The following is a 19,209-nucleotide window of genomic DNA, read 5'->3' on the forward strand; positions in this document are numbered from 1 at the left end:
TGCACCATATAACCTCCCCATCAATATAAACAAAAGAACTGAATCACAATCAGTGAATCAAGTACCCACATAATCACATTTCCCCTTCAAAAAAGGCTGGTTTCATGGTCGGTAGAGTACGCAAATCTTCACCGTAAAGATGGCAAGCATTCAGTAATCAAAACTGGTCATATGATCTGTGGCCGGTAGATGGGTAGTAAAAACGACAGCGTCCAATAAACAATTTTAACGAAAATCTGATTGGTGCAACATCTGGGCTTCAGCAAAATCCAGGGGCTCGTCGTGCTTCGGTAGATGACAAGTTTCAATCACCACAAATGACATGTAAGGTAGAGACTAGGGAGAGTACCAATTCAGGTACCTTTACCAGTTTAACAAAACCCATGAACAAAAAAATAACTTTCTTTGATAAAAAAAAACGTAATAAACAAGACTATCTACCTAGTCAATAGTCATACATTTTACAAAGCCCCTCTATCCAAGTAATGAACTCCACAGAGCCCATGTTGTAGGTGACTCACCTCCGGTCTCGTTTGCGCATAGTGTAGCAAGAGGGGAGTGCCTATAGTGAAGAGAGGCTGGATTAACAGGCGTGTAGAGAAAGGTGGGAAGCCATTAACAGAGTCAAAGAAGAAGTTCTGGAAATGACCACATTATAAACTTCGCAAAAACATCGGTCTCCAAAAACTCGATATGTGCAGCCCGGCCAATCATGGTATTCAAGTTCCGGCCCTGAGTAGAGGTATCAAAGTTGACATCACAGCGCAAGAAAGTGCGTTGCTCCGATGAGGGAGCACGGATCTGATCCAAGCAACTGTTTAGCATTTCTGTAAAAACTTGTCCTTTCTTTGAGAAGTCCCATGATGATGCCTGACACAATTCAATTCTGGCAGAATGATATGGAACATACCCATCCTGAACATAGGGGATAAGGGAATGAATGTCATGTGACCAGAGGGTGGATTTAGAAAGAAACACTACTAAGATGATAGCACGGTTTTAAATTTCGACAGAAATCCAAAATTTCGGATTCCAGTCAAGACCAAAACCAAAACCACCTGAAACCGAAATTTTAGCCAGAGTCCCAACTTTTGGCCGAAATTGACTTTCGGAAATTTTGGCTAGAATTAATTTTTTTTTTCCAAAATTTCGTCCAGGATTACTGAAATTTTGTTAATTTCGGTTTTGGACAATTTCGGTAACTTCGACCCAAAATTTCGGAAATTTTGGCTGAAATTATCTTTTTTCCAAAATTTTGTCCGAATTACTGAAATTTCGTTAATTTCGGTTTCGGCTATGTCCAAAACCGAAACCGTGGATGATAGTCTTCCTCATGTGTTGATGATATCATATGTCAAGGAAACTGAGACCAAATGCCCCATGGTCTAGATTCAAACATAAAAGTAACTACACATGCAAGTTCCTACAACAATAAAAGGGGTCCCAATGATAGGAAACCCAAATAACAGTTTCGGAAAACATAGGATTAACTTGCTTATTCTAAAAAATGACAGATGTAATAATTTCCAAGGAAAATGGATTTGTATTTCCTAAAAAGACCCAACCTGCACGAATAAAGGATACCTGTGGTGAGGATAGCAAGATTATATTCTTGAAGTACTCCAATGTCTTCTTCTGATTAAAAAAACAAAAAAGGGAACATCGTGTCATGAGTATCTGGCCTTAAAGAGTTAAAAGTAAGCGGCAATATATCAAATAGGAACAAAGATAGATCTAGGATGACTGGAGTCAACTAATTTGGATGAGCAAAACAAGAACCTTAATAAAACAATATGAACAGGTTAATGAAAAAATGTCCTGTAGATGGGTTTCTCTCCAGTAAACAGCTCAATAATAGAAAGGTATACAAAATCGATTTTATCTCTTCTAATAAGAGAAGGGGGGAGAAATGGGTTGTGAATGAACATTAAATAGTTCAGATAATAATGGAAGATGTTTGGTTTACATATTTTTGAAAAGATTGAGAAAAGGATATTTTGGAAAATAATGTGTTTTTTCATACATAAAACTAATTTTAGTTGTTGTTAGTTGTTACAAGTAGACCAATACTGCTTGTTGCATAAAGAAGTGTGACAATTATTTTAGTCGCATTAAAAACCTTCAATGAGACCAAAAAAAAGCATCAACCAAGCCAAAAATACCTACCAAACTGAGAACCCGAGGAAACTATTGGCTCAACTCAGCAAGTTCATCTTATTCAGATATAAAGGGTATCAGACTATAACATGCAATGAAAATTTGTTTTTCCTTGAACAATAACACAAAAATATTAAATGCGGTTTAGCAATATTTATTACAGAAAAGGAAAATCTTGGGAGATTCGGATCTAATACCTTGCAAAGCTTGTAAAAAAATGTATTCTGGAGGTCCGGATCATCAGTGAATGTAAGCTGGTGAATGCATTGGCCGCCCCTGAGCTTCTTCAGAAGCCACAACCCAGAGTTGAACAAGGAGTTCGAACTGTACAGATACCCCAAGTGTGGTCCAGATATAGACATGTATGTATAAAGGTATTTTAAATAAGGTTCGATCACGCTCTCTGAAAATAAACACAGAGCCTCTCATTCAACATATATTCTATTATAAGGACAAGAAAGAAGGGTAGCTGAGCTATGGATGAATACCTGTTAACGCACTTCTAATAATGACATTCCCTATGGAATGCCCAACAAAGCTAAGCTTGATGTTTTTATAGCCTCCAGATCTTGAGGCCTTATCCATTTTCTTTTTAAGGAAAGAAGTCACCTCTTCAGCCAACCTTCCACCCATTTCCTTGAAGTCTCCGGATGTTTTATCTTCATTCGCCTGTGACATGAGAAACTCTGCCCCTGGATCGATCAGAAGCCATTGATTTCGAACAAGCCGTAAATCCAGATGATGTCCCTATTTATGTGTAAGCCGAGTTAAAACGAAAGAAGTCAACTGAACCATGTTCTGGAAATGATATGGAAAATCTGAGATAGTATTTCAGAAAATAAGCTCCCTAGAGATGTTAGAAAGAAACTATGGATGCAACTCTCGATTTGCCGTAGTACACAAAACATGGGAGCACAAAAGTAATCTAGGTAATATAATCTAATAATTTTATATATGCATACATGTGTATATACAAAGCAACAAGATCAAGTGATGATTACAAGGTAGAAGGCCATGAACCAATGTCACAAGCAAATATTTGACAATGAGATGCACGTACGTGATATGAGAAATATAAGGAGCTAAGAAAAACTGACTCAAAAATCAAGAGAGATTATGGAATATTTGGACATATCATAGCCAATTAGATCAAAATCCCAACAAGACGTCAATAAGTAGCCGGATCCTAAAATGTAACTGTCTATCTGGTAATATTTCATATAAAGCTCAAGAGGGTCATCCCTTGTCTTTGCCAGGGTAAGATCTGCAAGTGTAAACAAATGATTGCAAGGAATTTAGAAGATCAACCCATTGGTGATGCTCAAACAGAAACAATACATCATTGGAGTCGAATGGCTCAAGTTCGAAAGAGAGCCAACTTATGAATTGCCACATCATGTCCTAGGATCTATTTCTAAGGAAAACTAAAGAAACGGCATCCAAAAATGGAATTTTTGTGACATCATGATCAACAGAGAGCCAACTTATGAATTGCTTGCATCCAAACTACAATAAACTTACCCATTTTTATTTTAGTTATTTATAGTGAATTTTAATTTATTTTAGGAGTCATTGTAGGATGTTTTCCAAAGCCAGCTATTTACATGATTGATTACTTTTTTTTTAAGAATTCTATTTTCAACAAATAGTTGCCTTGTTATAGTAATCGAGTCTGATTAGGACTTGCAGTCTTAGCTGGAGATTGAGAAAAGGAAGAGGTTTCTATGTATATGGATATAGACTATGCAATAGTGATTTTTTTGGACTTTTGAAATATTGATAATGTATTCTTGAGAACTTCAATTTCTTGCCACACAAACTTCCCATGCTCCTCATTATCTTCTTGTTTTACTTGTCACTTCTTCTTTTGCTTTTTTATCTAATGGAAAAGCAAAGTCTACAATCTTGAGCTACATCACAAACCAAAAATACTGTTCTAAAGAACCTTTCCTTGATTCCTAAAAAATATTCATTCCCTACACGACATGCAAGAATCCCAATTCTCATGGTTTTAAGTTCTACCATTAAACCAGAAAAAAGAGACATGCAAGAATCCCAATCCTACCATCATCTAATGTCCTATTCAGTTGCCCTTTACACGACAACAATTTATGATAGAATAAGAATACCAACCAAGTACCTGCAGAATAGATCTATACATCGTACCACCTGCAAACTTGTGAAGATACCATACCGATGAACATGCTAAGAGCATCAAAGAACCCTACAGATTAGGAATCTGTCCTAGTTGTAATGAAGATATATAAGTCCCAAACTCTTACTGTGCAAGTGGCAGTAATATGTGCTATGACCTTGTTCAGTAACATTGCCTATAATGGTTATGGTAACATAACATGGTATATATATATATATATATATATATGAGAAAACTGTTGGTGGGCTTAAGCACCAACAGTTCTCTCTCTCTCTCTCTCTCTCTCTCTCTCTCTCTCTCTCTCTCTCTCTCTCTCTCTCTCTCTCTCTCTCTCTCTCTCTCTCGCTATATATATATATATAGAGGAAAGTGTTTCTAGTCCGGCCGACTAGAGATCATTCTCTAGTCCGCCACCCAAAAACACATGGGTCCCACATATTTGGGTGATGCAAAGCATTCATTTGATGGGCCCTGACATAGAGACGGTGTCCACAAGAAATTAGCTTCATAGGATCATCCCAACCCTATGATTTGTGGAGCTTAAAATGGACGGCTATAAACCGCCACAAATCTGTCCATTTTTTAACTCCACAAATCGAAGGGTTAAGAAGATCCTATGAAGCTGAATTTTTGTGGACATCCTATCTATGATGAGGCCTATCAAATGAATGCTTTAGATCACCCAAATATGTGGGACCCATGTGTTTTTGGGTGGCGGACTAGAGAATGATCTCTAGTTGGCCGGACTAGAAATGCTTTAGATCACCCAAATATGTGGGACCCATGTGTTTTTGGGTGGCGGACTAGAGAATGATCTCTAGTCGGCCGGAATAGAAACACTTTTCTCATATATATATATATATATATATATATATATATATATATATATATATATATATATAAAACTAAGTAGGATATCTTAAAAAAAGATAGAAGGCATTAACTAGGAGTGGATAGAGCAATGATAGCAGTCACCAAAGATTCAAACTTTAAGATGAGACCAGCATCAAAACTATGATAAGTACCGAAGCACTACTAGTGAGACAAGACCAATAAAGGAAGCAATAGGCCTGCAGGATTAAGTACAAAAGGGAAACTATTTGAAGAGGTGGGGCATTTTAAGCCAAGAAAATATGCATTGTGCCGCCCATTCTTTCATGAACGCATGGGCATGCATAAATTCAGATACACCAAGAAAATATGCATTGTGCGACTCATTTTTCATGAACACACGCGCATGCATAAATAAAGATACAAATAAGTTGACACAAGGAGAAAGAAATTGGAATCAACTGTGACATATGGCAAAGCACAAAGAACATCGGATTTTGAGGATCAAAGTTGGCAGACACATATTAAGTAGGATTCTTCTGTGATTGACGATAGGCACATAAAAGTTTAAACTGCCACATTTCATGGGATATCTGAGACAACTATTGGAATCGAATGTGACATATGGCAACTTCCCTCCAACTGTCCCCTGGATCTTTGGAACCCTAGGATGAGGTGCAACCTAAATGCACAACTTATGGGGGTAGCAAAAGCATCCCAGGCCCAATAGGCGGTAGATAGGAAAGATGTGATTTGACCTGTGAGAATTTGGCTCTTCCATTGATGACAACTAAGCAGTTTTCAACTTTGCAAGATCTCAGAGGAGATGGACGATTTTGATACTGGGACTACTGAGCTATTAATGGTCCTACCCTATTTGCATTCATAGTCAGAGATTCTGGCTGAAACAACCCAAATGTCATATTGCTGGTTAGGCAACACGTGTGAGTCAGGCCATTGTGGAGGTAACTTTGGTTAAATAATTCATAGTTTGCCATGCATTATTTCAAAAACCTTAAAAACATATCTATACATCCAGCCCAGTTTGTATCTAATCCCATTTTCGGTTAGATGGTAAACCAATTCACTCCCCATGGAGAATTCATTTGAACATCATTTTTCACAATTGTTTGTCAGGGTATGAATAAGGGTGGCAAAATCCATCTGAAATCAGAGAGACGACATTTTCTTTTCTTACAAAAAATATGTTTGATGGGTGGTATGGAGATAATTTTCTGTAAATATAGGAAGGACAAAAGTAGCATAGAAATCAAATGGCACAAATGAACAAGATATATGAAAGTAATAAGCTTTTATTCCAACCAAGTTAAGGAAACGTGCCTGAAATCCATGCACAAAGACGGCAACCTTCAAAACACGGCCATTTTTTTGTGGACCAGCACCAAATAACCTTGGCACAACCTGAGGTCCCGTGGGTAGGCCAGACAGATCTTTCTGGTCCAGAGAGCGTAAGGATGAATCGCAACTTGTAGTACGTAGCGGAATATCCATGACATGTTGTTCTACAAGAATAACTGGAATATGCGAAGGATCACCGTAAACGTGCATGTCTTGTATTGACTGATTGTTAATCTGCATCGAACACGCATCTTTCAGATTTTCCAATGGATTTAATAGAAACATTAATTAAAAAAGTCTTATAATAAAATATAACTCGCCTTCATTTGGGCAATACTTTTTCGATGAAGCTCAGCACGTGTAGTTGAAGTTTGTGCCTGCTGCATTAAGAATATAGAAAATGATTTAGAGGCTACATAGCAATAGTGTTACTGATTATCTTTATGTTGCTAGAAGGGATGGTTTTAAATTTCGGTCGGGTCCGAAATCAAATACATTTCGGTTTCTGATTCAATTTCGGGCTGAAATTAGGTCATTTTGACCGAAATTGTAAAAATTTCGGCCGAAATGACCTAAAAAAAAAACGGTTTCGGTCCGAAATTTAAATCCAAGCTAGCAGGATGCCATGGGCGGGTGACGTCTGGCTACCTGCCTGCCTCTGGAACAGACCGTGTAGGTGGTCTGGCCCACATGCAGGTTGGGCAGCCAGAGGCCGTGCTGACATGCGCTCTTCCTTGCACTCCTTGCAGCATCCTTGAATAATTTCCTATGTTTATCAGCATCCATAAAATTGTGCATGCATGGATCTATGGATGCAACATCACCAATACGTGAAATTTATACAATTTTCATCATAAAATTTATGATATAAATAATTACATCATCACTGGATCTATGTGGTATCGAAGCTCTTCCAAGGATACTATGATGAGAAGAAGGCTCATCTCCACTTCTCAAATAGCGGTGTGGGATCTCAACCTTAGAGTGAACCATCCATATTGACCATTCAGCCTTTCGATCATGGGCCCATGTATCACGCAGATGTTCCAGTATCCTAGTTCTGTTAGCCCTGGAATGGAACAATATATTAATGGTTTAGTATTGTGACAATGAAACACAGTACAATGTTTCCTGGAACAACATATTAATCGTTAAGCATTTTATCATAAATATAATCACAGACAATGCAACAGAGTACAATGGTTCCCTGAATCAGTGAACTCTCAGGTTAATTTTGAGAATATCTTGAAACCATTCGTCTTAAAGCTGCAAATCAACTCAAAGTAGGGAATTCAAACTGTAAGCCTATAAAATTTAGAAAATTGTAGCCGCTTCTAAATCTATAAATACAAATTGTCATCATGACCAGTTAACTACTATTGGAATTGCATGTGGTGGCATGATGCATGATAAAGGGGTTCACTCCCCTTATCGCACTTCTAAAATCTCAGGGAGCATGTAGTTGTCAATTTCAAGCTACTTTTTTTTAGCTCCCCTTAAGTTCAACAAGGATATAAGGGATTTGCTAGGGACCATTGCAGAAGACATTTCGCAGCTGGGCTATTGCATGTGATAGCAGCCACACAGGCTCAAAAAAGGAAGGGGGCATCAAATTGAAGGACTCTCGGCCATTTAGTTTGGTAGATTGTGTGTACAAAATCTTGGCCAACGTAATAGCAAGATGGGTCAAAGAGATAATAGAAAGGATGATATCCAAGTTCCAATGAGCTTTTGTTACTAGGAGAGATTTTAGATGAAATCCTCATTGCAAATGAAGTTATTGACATGAGAAAGAGAGAAGGAAGCCTGGGACTAGTATGCAAAATCGACACAGAGAAAGCGTATGATCATGTGGACTGGAACTTCTTGGACTACATTCAAGAAAAGATGGGGTTTGGGGTCAAATGAAAGAATTGGATGAGAGCCTGCACCTCATCTTCTTCCTTCTCCATTCTCCTCAATGGCGCACCTACAGGTTTTTTTCCCGAGTACAAGAGGTATCCAGTAGGGAGATCCACTATCTCTATATCTTTTAATTATAGTGGTTGAGGCTCTACACCTTCTAATATCAAGAGCGAAAGAGAAGGGATTTAGTTATTTAATTATTTATTTTGAAAAGTAAGAGAAGGGATTTATAAAAGGCTTGAATCCTAGTAGGAACATGCAGCAAATATCTCATCATCAGTTTGCCGATGACAACATCATCTTTTTGGATGGTGTAAAATACTTGAAAAATTATCAAAAGAGTGTTTAGATCTTAGATGGTTCGATTGCTCGAATTCTCATTTTGAGTTTGCCGATGACACCATCATCTTTTTGGAGGATGTAAAGTACGTGAAAATATCAAAAGTGATTAGATCTTGGATAATTTGAATTGGCATTGAGGCTGAAGATAAATTTCTCAAAAAACGCTATCGTGGGTGTTAATATGAAACTGAAGAAGGTTTTAGCGTATGCAAGGATTCTGGGATGCAAAAAAGAAGAGTTCCCAACAACTTATCTTGGCTTACCTTTGGGCTTCAGAGTGCCTAATTCTAGTTTATGAGACTTGGTTGGTGAAAGAATGGAAAGAAAACTTACATCTTGGAAGAAAAAGTGCTTATCCCTAGGAGGCAGAATAACACTCATGAAGACGACCCTATCAAAATTCCTGATGCAATTCACGTCATTGTTCAAAACTTTGGCAAACGTGGCAAAAAAGATCGAAAAGGCCCTATTGGGAAAGTGGTCGTATAGATCCGGGGAGGAAAAAATGCACTTCGGCATAGGGTAATTGAGGATAAATATAGGATGGGTGGGGGAATGGAAGAGTAGAGACCCATCTCTAGGTAAAGACTCGGATGCATGGAAGTCCATCAATTAGTCCAGATCCCTGTACGAACCTTTTGTTAGATATAGAGTTGAGAGGGGAAAGGGGACAAGTTTTTGGATAGATCATTGGATAGGAGTCTGTGTTGTGCCATGCATATTTGAGCCTATTTATGTTAGCTACCAATAGGAAGGCTAGAGTCTATGAGTACAAGGAGAGGGGGTGGGGTGGGGGTAATATGGTCCCTTAGGTTTAGGCAAAACCTTAAAGACCAAGAATTTGAGAGGCAAATCATCATAATTAATACTTTATCCTCTTGCTATTGATCTCCTAACATAGATGATTGCAGAGTGTGGGTGCCAGATCCAGATCCACAGGGCTATTTCTCGGTGAGATCTTTTTTCCAGTGCTTAGCAGCCGTGAGTCGAGGTGCATCTCCAAATGCAAAGATATGGAAATTTACAAACACCCTTGAGCGACAAATTTTGCATGGACGGTGGCAAGGAAAAAAATTAACAATTGTGACCGGACCAAGAGAAGATACTTCGAGCTCACAAGCATGTGTGTTATGCAATGTAAGCTAAAAAAAAATATCTTTGGATCATCTTTTGGTGAGATGCCCTTTCTCCCACCATTTATGGATGAGAATCATCAAAAGATTCGATTGATCTTGGGTGTGTTGACGATCCATCAAGATCTTATTTAATTGGTGTATGGGCCCATTCGGTGAAGGGGGCCTAGTTATGTGGAAGCTTGTCCCTCTTGCTTTGAAATGGCACATATGGAAAAAAAATAAACAATTGTCTATTCAGGGAACCAAAGAGAGAAAAGGGCAGAATCTTCCTTGGCATCAAGATTGATTTAATCCTATGGAGAAGAGGATAACAGCTTAAAGCCACATATAGTGTGAGTGAAATTCTAAGAGAATGGCGAACGATTGTCGTGGAAAAGGATGAGAAACTCAAGATATCTCCAAAATGGTTCCCTCTTGGATCGGTGAAGTTCAACTCTGATGGAAGTTCTAAAGGTAAGCTGGGTCAGGCAGGGATTGGAAGAGTTTTTCGTGACTCTAATGGTCAAAAGATTCTTTTTCAGGGTCAATTGGTGTTTGTTATCCAGATGAGGCAGAAGCCCTGGCCCTTGTACGGGATTTGAGATGGTTCTCTAAATTCAAATCATATCCATTGATTATTGAAGGGGATTCCTCCAATGTTAATGCGTGGACTAGCAACAAAGCACCTAGATCGTGGACGTTAGAGGATGTAATGGAAGAAATTAGAAACTTAGTCGGGGAATTAAGCTAATGAGTCACACCATGAAGCTTTGGGAGAGGGTAATTGAGCATAGACTAAGAAAAGAGACTAAGGTGTCAAAGAATCAGTTTGGTTTCATGCCCGGACGATCGACTATGGAAGCTATCTTCTTGATTAGGCGATTAATGGAGAGATTTAGAGAAAATAAAAAGGACATTCATATGGTTCTCATTGATTGGAGAAAGCGTAACATAGGGTTCCCAGGAGTGTTATGTGGTGGGTCCTTGCAAGGAAAAAAGTACCTACTAAATATATTGATGTGAATAACGATATGTACGATGGAGCAGTAACTAGTGTCAGAACCGCAGATGCCACGACTAGCGAGTTTCCAATTACAATAGGACTGCACCCGGGATCAACTCTAAGCCCTTATCTTTTTATTCTAATTATGGATGAGCTTACGGAGGGTATCTAAGATGAGGTGCCGTGGTGTATGTTATTTGCAGATGACATAGTATTAATAGACGAAACCAAAGCAGGAGTAAATGCTAAATTAGAGTTGTGGAGAACTACTTTGGAATCCAAAGGTTTTTAGACTAAGTAGGACTAAAACAGAATATATGGAATGCACCTTTAGTAATGTAAGGAGGCGGGACGATGATGTAGTAAATATGAGTGGACAGGAGGTACCTAAGAGGGATATCTTTCGCTATCTTGGTTCAATTCTACATAAGAAATGAGAGATTGAAGAGGATGTTAATCATAGAATAAGAGCAGGTTAGTTGATGTGGAAGCTTGCCTCAAGAGTTCTATGCGACCGTAAAATCCCTACCAAGTTGAAGGGTAAGTTTTATAAGACAGTTGTGAGGCCAGCCATGCTGTACGGCTCAGAATGTTGGGCCACCAAGAAGCAGCATGTGCATAAGAAGAGTGTAGCGGAGATGCGAATGCTTAGATGGATGTGTGGCCACACAAGGTTACATAGAATTAAAAATGAAGACATTCGTAAAAAGGTGGGGGTGGCACCAGTTGAGGAGAAGATGAGAGAGCACCGCTTAAGATGGTTTGGACATATCCAACGTAGGCCTTTGTATGCTCCGGTGAGAAGAGGCGACTCGTGCCAAATTGATGAAGTAAAAAGAGGTAGGGGCAGACCGAAAACAACTTGGGTAGAAACAGTGAGGAAAGACTTGACAGCTAGGAACATAACAGAGAACATGACCTTGGATAGGTTAGAATGGAAGAAAATGATCCACGTAGAAGAACCCAACTAGAACCAGGATTAGAGACAGGCAGATTCCTTTTATCTTCTTCATGAATTTTTTTTCCAAAGGATTCATTTAGCCGACCCCAACTAGTTTGGGACAAAGGCTTTGTTGAGTTGAGTCGCGGTCATCAAACCATTACATCATCATATGAGGAAGTCGGCGAACGAGGAAGCTGACAAACTGGCAAAAGACTGCTGACAGAGAGGCGGAGTTATTGCTGACCGCGGGTTGAGCCCAATCCGTTGTAGGTTTTGTATGGCATGGGAATCATCTTGTTGTAATAGACAACCCTGTTGGAAATATGGACATCTGGGTGTCAAGGTTTGCCATGATCTGATATTTCCGGAGCTTTATCGGCAGCTGCGTGTTCAACACCAAGCACAGATCGGCTTTTGACAGGCATTGCAGTAGCTGATATTGACTCTCAGTGATCCATTCGGTACAGTCTATGATGCCAATAGAAGACATGCAGGTGCCAGAATGAGCGTTATCTGTTTTCTGTTCATATAGTTGAGATCTAATGTCACAATGTATCAGAACAGGGGTAACAGGGGTGAACTGTGACTAATTAGTCAAGGTAGGTTGTAGAAATGGGTAATCATTAGAGCATTTTGGGTTGTGCTATGTTTTTTTGCATTGTTGGGACGCCTTGTCCCCATGGATGTAATCTGGTTGTTATCTTAAAAAAAAGGTTATTTTAATCTTTGGATTTGGGTCCCTTGTGGTCGAAGATGATTTTCACAGTGTGATTATATAGATTTACAGAGGCTACAACTATCCTTGGAGATAAGCTGATTCAACAAAGGAATATAAATATTTGCTCCTCTATAGACGTTGCGTTTCATCATGTATTATAGGAGGCAAATGAGAGGTAGCAGATGTATTAACTATGGAAGATGCAGGTTCATATCGTCTACTAGTGGTGAATCATTTACCTTTGTCGTATGCTTAGTGTCCTTTCAAGTGCTGATTTGATCTGGGATACTTTGTTAGGTATTATGACCATCTAGGTCATTTTTCTTGTGATGATTTGTTTCTTTTAATGAAATTTTGATTACTGTTTAGGAATAAAGAATAACTCATGATAGTAAAGAGGAAAAGGAGAATCTGGAAATAAACTTCTAACAACCAACGGTTAGTGCTTGGGAAGGAGGGGCATATCATTCATTTTGCCAAGTCTATTTTAGATGCGACGAGAACATAGTGTGTGAATCATAACTAATTCATACAGAAATAAAACTGACCTGTGGAACTTCAAGAATGTATTCCATAGAAATAGAAGTTGGTTCCCCAAAGAATGGAATGTTTCTAAGAGATCATCTTTAGAAAGAGACAGGAGCTTCTCGTCACTTTCAAAATCAACGATGCCATTTAATTTCTGCTCAAGGACAGAAAAGCATTGAAAATAAAAAAGAAGGTACAACGGTACTCACATTACAAACAGAACTAGTATAGTGCAGTCAAGTACCTCCAAACCATTTCTTGACTCGTTTCCCAATTGTCTGATCCCCATCCTTGAATCCAAAACGCCAGCATCCATAGTACTCAAATCCCGCCTCAAATAAGAAGCAATCAACTCATTCCCCCCCACATTGAAGTCAGCATCAATCAAATCATCAATTGTTTGATCTATTGCTTTGCTAAGTTTTTGTAGTTCTTTAATAAGTATGCCACGGGCAGTTGATAATGCTTTAATAAATGTAATTGCTTTTGAACCCATATGAGACCCTTCGCCCGTTACCTGAGCATTCAAGAGTCAAATTTTGGCTGGTTATGCAAGCTACATACAAAAGACATACAATTCCAATATGGGAAATGTTATCAGCACTACTGTATTTTGATGATCGCACTCCTCACTTTATTAAAAGTACGGTATGGCCCGTACCATTGGATGATCCAAGCCGTCCATTACGTGGGCCACAGCCAAAATAAGTTGTGCCCCAAAAATTATTTCCATAGGTTGATCCTAACCCTCCGATCTATAGAGGGTTAGGATCAACCCTCTAACATTCAGATCGGAGGGTTAGGATCAACCTATGGAAATGATTTTTGGGGCACAACCTATTTAGGCTGTGGCCCACCTAATGGATGGTTTGGATCATCCTATGGTGCGGGCCCTACCGTACTTTTAATAAAGTGAGGAGTGGGATCATCAAAATACGGTAGTGCTGATAACATTTCCCTTCAATAAACAGCTAAAAAGATAATATTAGAAGAAACTTCAACAATAATGTAGAGTACATCATATTTGTTGGTGCTGCATTTCACATCACATAAATGCGCAGGGAAAATTAAATAGTATCTAACAGATGACCTGTCATAGTATCCATAGTGTCTTTATGCTAAAATGTTTCTTTGCTAAAGCCCAGCGAAGAAATGTTTTATATTTCCAACGACCCCACAAATTTTCCTTGAAACTCTTAGGAAACATGCATGCGGCCTGTATGTATGAAAATGCTACTCGGATTCAACTAGTGGTCACCCCCAACCACCACGACCACCCCTGATGAAGAAAAGTATAAAATTGACACTCTGGTACCAAATTATGGTGCAACTTTTACCAAGAAAAATGTCCTAATGTCCATGTGTAGCCTTTGGATCCAAACTTCTAATAATATAATCAAATCTGGAATTATTCTAAAAATAAATTACTGCGAAAGATCGCAGCAACTCACCTATACTTGAATACTAATCCAGAAAACTATGATTAAAGCTCAAAGGATCTGATCTACGTTGATTACAACTGTATATCAAATACCATAGAAAACTTTGCAGAAATTTGCAGCAGCAAGGTTCTCTAAGACTTGAAATTCCTCCAAGAAAATTCCACAAGCAGATCTGCAGGCACTCACACTACATAATCTTCAAAACAATTCCCACGAACAAAACGTACAACAGTTCAAGAACAAAACTCAACTCAATTCAACAAAGCCTTTGTACCAAACTAGTTGGGGTCGGCTAAATGAATCCTTTAGAAAAATTTCATGAAGAAGGTGAAAGGAATCTAGGCGGCTCTAATCGTGGCTCTAGTTGGGTTCTTCTACGTGGATCATTATCTTCCATTCTATCTTATCCAAGGTCATGCTCTCTGTTATGTTCCTAGCTATCAAGTTTTTCCTCACTGTTTCTACGCAAGTTGTTTTCGATCTGCCCCTACCTCTTTTTATTCCATCAATTTGGCACGAGGCGCCTCTTCTCACTAGAGCATCCAAAGGCCTACGTTGGATATGTCCAAACCATCTTAAGCGGTGCTCTCTCATCTTCTCCTCAATTGGTGCCACCCCCACCTTTTTACAAATGCCTTCATTTTTAATTCTATCTAACCTTGTGTGGCCGCACATCCATCTAAGCATTCGCATCTCCGCTACACTCATCTTATGCGCATGCTGCTTCTTGGTGGCCCAACATTCTGAGCCGTACAATATGGCTGGCCTCACAATTGTCTTATAAAACTTTCCCTTCAACTTGGTAGGGATTTTACGGTCGCATAGAACTCCTGAGGCAAGCTTCCACATCAACCAACCTGCTCTTATTCTATGGTTAACATCCTCTTCAATCTCTCCTTATGTAGAATTGAACCAAGATAGCGAAAGCAAATATATATATATATATATATATATATATATATATATATATATATATATATGTGAGAGAGAACGGTTCCTACACATATGTGTAGATAAGTTATCTACACACTAGCTTAAAATAGAGTGGGGGCCACATTATTTGGGTGATCCAAAACATTCATTTTTAAGGCCCTCACATAGATAGGGTGTCCACAAAAAATCAAATCCATAGGATCATCCTAACCATTCGAACTGTGGAGGCAAAAAATGGACTAATTTGTGAAGGTTTAAAGACATCCATTTTACCTCCACAAATCGTAGGATTGGGATGATCCTATGGATCTGATTTTTTGTAGACACCCTATCTATGTGAGGGCCTTTAAAATGGATGGCTTGGATCACCCAAACAATGTGGGCCCCCACTGTATTTTAAGCTAGTGTGTAGAGAACTCTCTACACATATGTGTAGGAACCGTTTTCTCTCTCTCTCTCTCTCTCTCTCTCTCTCTCTCTCTCTCTCTCTATATATATATATATATATATATATATATATATATATATATATAGGATATTTTATATGATGTGTGTGCTTGAAGTCAATTATTTTTCAAAAAGTACCATGCGGCCCGCTTCATAGGATGATCCAAACCATCCATCAGTTGGGCCACAATGTAAATAGGCTGTAGCCTGTAAATCATCTCCATGGGATGATCCTATGGGCCCTACAGTCCACTGCTAAAGACTCACACACACACACACACACACACACATATATATATATATATATATATAGAGAGAGAGAGAGAGAGGAAACGGTTTGTGAGCAGCTGCTCAGATAATTATCTGAGCATGGAATTTTAAAACAAGGGTGGGCCCAAATTTCGGGGCATTTTGGGGGTGATCCTAAGCATTCATTTGGAAGGCACCATCATAGATGGGGTGTGTACCAAAAATCAGCTCCATTGGATCATCTTAGGGTATCCATTTGTGGAGAAAAATGGACAGATACTGTTTGTCCACAAATCTGCCCATTTTTTCCCTCCACAAATGAAAGGGTTAGGATGATCCAATGAAGCTGATTTTTGGTACACACCCTATCCATGATGGGGCCTTCCAAATGAATGCTTAGGATCACCCCCAAAATGTGTGCCCACCCTTGTTCTAAACTTCCATGCTCAGATAAGCTATCTGAGCAGCTGCTCACAAACCATTTCCTCACACACACACATACACACACACACACACACACACACACACACACATATATATATATATATATAGAGAGAGAGAGAGAGGTGTTCTTGCGCAGCTGCGCAGGGAGTTACCTGCGCATTAGTGGCTTATAAAGCCTCCCATTGGTCACTTTTTCTGGACCCGCAAAGGTGGACCCGATATACAAACCAATGTGAGGCTTTATATGCCACTAATGCGTAGGTAACTCCCTGCGCCGCTGCGCAGGAACACTATATATATATATATATATATATATATATATATATATATATATATAGAGAGAGAGAGAGAGAGAGAGAGGAAAGTGTTGGTGAGCTTAAGCTCACCATACACCAAACTTATGGTGAGCTTAAGCGCCCAATCACATTGGGGCCTACTTTGTTAGGATAATCCAAAGCATTCATTTGAAAGGCCCTTACATAGATGGGGTGTGTACCAAAAATCAGCTCCATAGGATCATCCTAACCCATCCATTTGTGGAGGTCAAAATGGACAGACATTATTTGTCCACAAATCTGCCCATTTTTGTCCTCCACAAATGGAGGGGTTAGGATGATCCTATGGAGCTGATTTTTGGTACACACCCTATCTATGATAGGGCCTTGCAAATGAATGGTTTGGATCACCACAGAAAATGTGGGACCCATGTGATTGGGGCGCTTAAGCTCACCATAAGTTTGGTGAGCTTAAGCTCACCAACACTTTCCTCATATATATATATATATATATATATATATATATATATATATATATATATATATATATATAGAGAGAGAGAGAGAGAGAGTTTTTTGGATTTTCCTGAAAAATCTCTAGATTTAACACGTCTACTTTCCTTACTTTTCTCACCAAATACACCCTCTTAAACAATTTAATTTCAGTCATACACCTCAAGAGAGTCCGGAATATTTTTCATTTTCTTTCTAAATTCTATCCACACGATCTCTCTGCCCATTCCGTCCCTTTGTTTTTCAAGATTGACCCGTGTGTCTCTCTGGCATACACCAAACCTCTCTCATTTCTCGAGAGACGTACGTGTATTTCACCTCTCTCTCTGTGCTCTCCACCGCGACGAGTTAGGGTTTGCTTCACCTTCTAGGGTTTGATGGCTTCAACTGAATAAGAACCATTGATGGAATTTCTTTGATGAAAGGAGAGCTGTCTCCAGAAGTCTCTCTCTTTCTATCTAGAACTCTCTCTTTCCTTCCCATGGGCCAGATATCTTCTCATTTGATTTATCTACAAAGAAGAGAGGTTTAGGCGAAACCCAGAGATTTGCCTTGCAGAGATAGAAACACAAATATCGTCTTACTCCAGTAGATAGCCTCACTATGGAGGCATCTTAAACCCTGGCTCTTTTAATATTTACCTGAATTTGGGGATTTCCCTGGAACCCTTGCCACTCCGATTTCAGAATTAATGGTATATCATTCCATGGGCTCCTCTTTTCCTATTTGTTTGTCTAATAAGGAAAACAAATCTGGCTTTGGCAATTTGGGGTTTTTATTTATTACTTTTGTTTCTTGACGGAGTAGATAAAGAAAAAAGTAATGCTTTTCTTTCATACTTCCTCTCCATTTTTATAGATGGCATACCTTTCATATACAGTTTAGTTTTGTCTCCTGTTCTCTCTTTATGATGTGTGCTGAATCATGGCCAGTTTCTTTTGTACGTTGTTTTGTTGTGATAAATTTAATCTGTTTTATTTATTTCTGGTACTGTTGATTTCATGTATTATGTATTTTTTGATGTAATTAATGCAGAACCCATATATTTTATTACTGAATAGTTAGGAAATTAAAAGCCATATAAATAGTGCAGATTCCATGAAACCCAACTTCTTTTGCTCTGTTTTAAGCATTTGACTTCTCTGCCATGAACCTTGTATCTCCATCTTTTAATGAAAGCATTTCATTTCTCTTAAAACATTTTAAACTCTTGTCATATATCCTTTACTTCACTTCCTTGATTTTTACTTGGTTTTTTATTTGTTTGCTGTTGAATTTTAACATTTTTTCTTTTGCAAAAATAATCCCTATATCTTATATGTTCAATAATTTATACAGTGACGTTTTTCAATTTAATCTAGCAACCCAGTCCGGTCACTGAGAATTTATATAATATTTTTTATTTGTTTGCCATTGAATTCTAAAATCACACATGTTTAGTGGCGTCACCATAGCTTTATTACTTGAGGCAGCATTTTCCAATGAGATGCAAGCCATTTGAATAATAGATTCCAGCTTAGTTACACAAAGTGATAGAGTGAATGACAAGAACGGATTTGAGTTGGGTGCAAGAGTAGAGATCCAGCAGCTCTCAAATCATCATGGAATATTGGTGGAGTGTGAGCTTCTCTTTTATTAATTCGCTGCAAATATTTGAATTTTTTGCTGGCTATTAAATGATCAATTCAGTTCTTGATCATTTAGGTATGATTTTCATTCTAAATTTTATTCGGTTGTTTCTATTTTGAAGCTTCTAGATAGGTTGTCGGAAATTTTGGTGGAATTTTCAGCCTTTATTCTATTAATTTCCTGGAGAAATTTGATCATGGGTTGTTTTGTTTTAGGTCATT

At 38.5% G+C, this 19,209-nt stretch overlaps 1 protein-coding gene across 1 annotated transcript in view; it reads right to left on the reverse strand.

Moving 5' to 3' along the window:
• Positions 1 to 386: 386 nt before the first annotated feature.
• LOC143888200 (uncharacterized) overlaps positions 387 to 19,209 on the reverse strand; it is a 35,979-nt gene continuing 17,156 nt past the window's right edge. The window contains exons 7-15 of the mRNA XM_077392552.1: positions 13,301 to 13,573; positions 13,077 to 13,210; positions 7,382 to 7,571; positions 6,823 to 6,882; positions 6,485 to 6,736; positions 2,646 to 2,904; positions 2,355 to 2,560; positions 1,585 to 1,635; positions 387 to 915 (exon numbers count right to left, since the gene is read on the reverse strand). Coding sequence (XP_077248667.1) covers positions 625 to 915; positions 1,585 to 1,635; positions 2,355 to 2,560; positions 2,646 to 2,904; positions 6,485 to 6,736; positions 6,823 to 6,882; positions 7,382 to 7,571; positions 13,077 to 13,210; positions 13,301 to 13,573 — 1,716 coding nt within the window. The 3' untranslated portion in view covers positions 387 to 624. The remainder of the gene's footprint in view (positions 916 to 1,584; positions 1,636 to 2,354; positions 2,561 to 2,645; positions 2,905 to 6,484; positions 6,737 to 6,822; positions 6,883 to 7,381; positions 7,572 to 13,076; positions 13,211 to 13,300; positions 13,574 to 19,209) is intronic.

This window comes from Tasmannia lanceolata, unplaced genomic scaffold (genome assembly GCF_043159265.1).
Source record: "Tasmannia lanceolata isolate RefF3 unplaced genomic scaffold, GAP_Taslan_0.1 ptg000012l, whole genome shotgun sequence".
In the NCBI taxonomy this organism is placed as follows: Eukaryota; Viridiplantae; Streptophyta; class Magnoliopsida; order Canellales; family Winteraceae; genus Tasmannia; species Tasmannia lanceolata.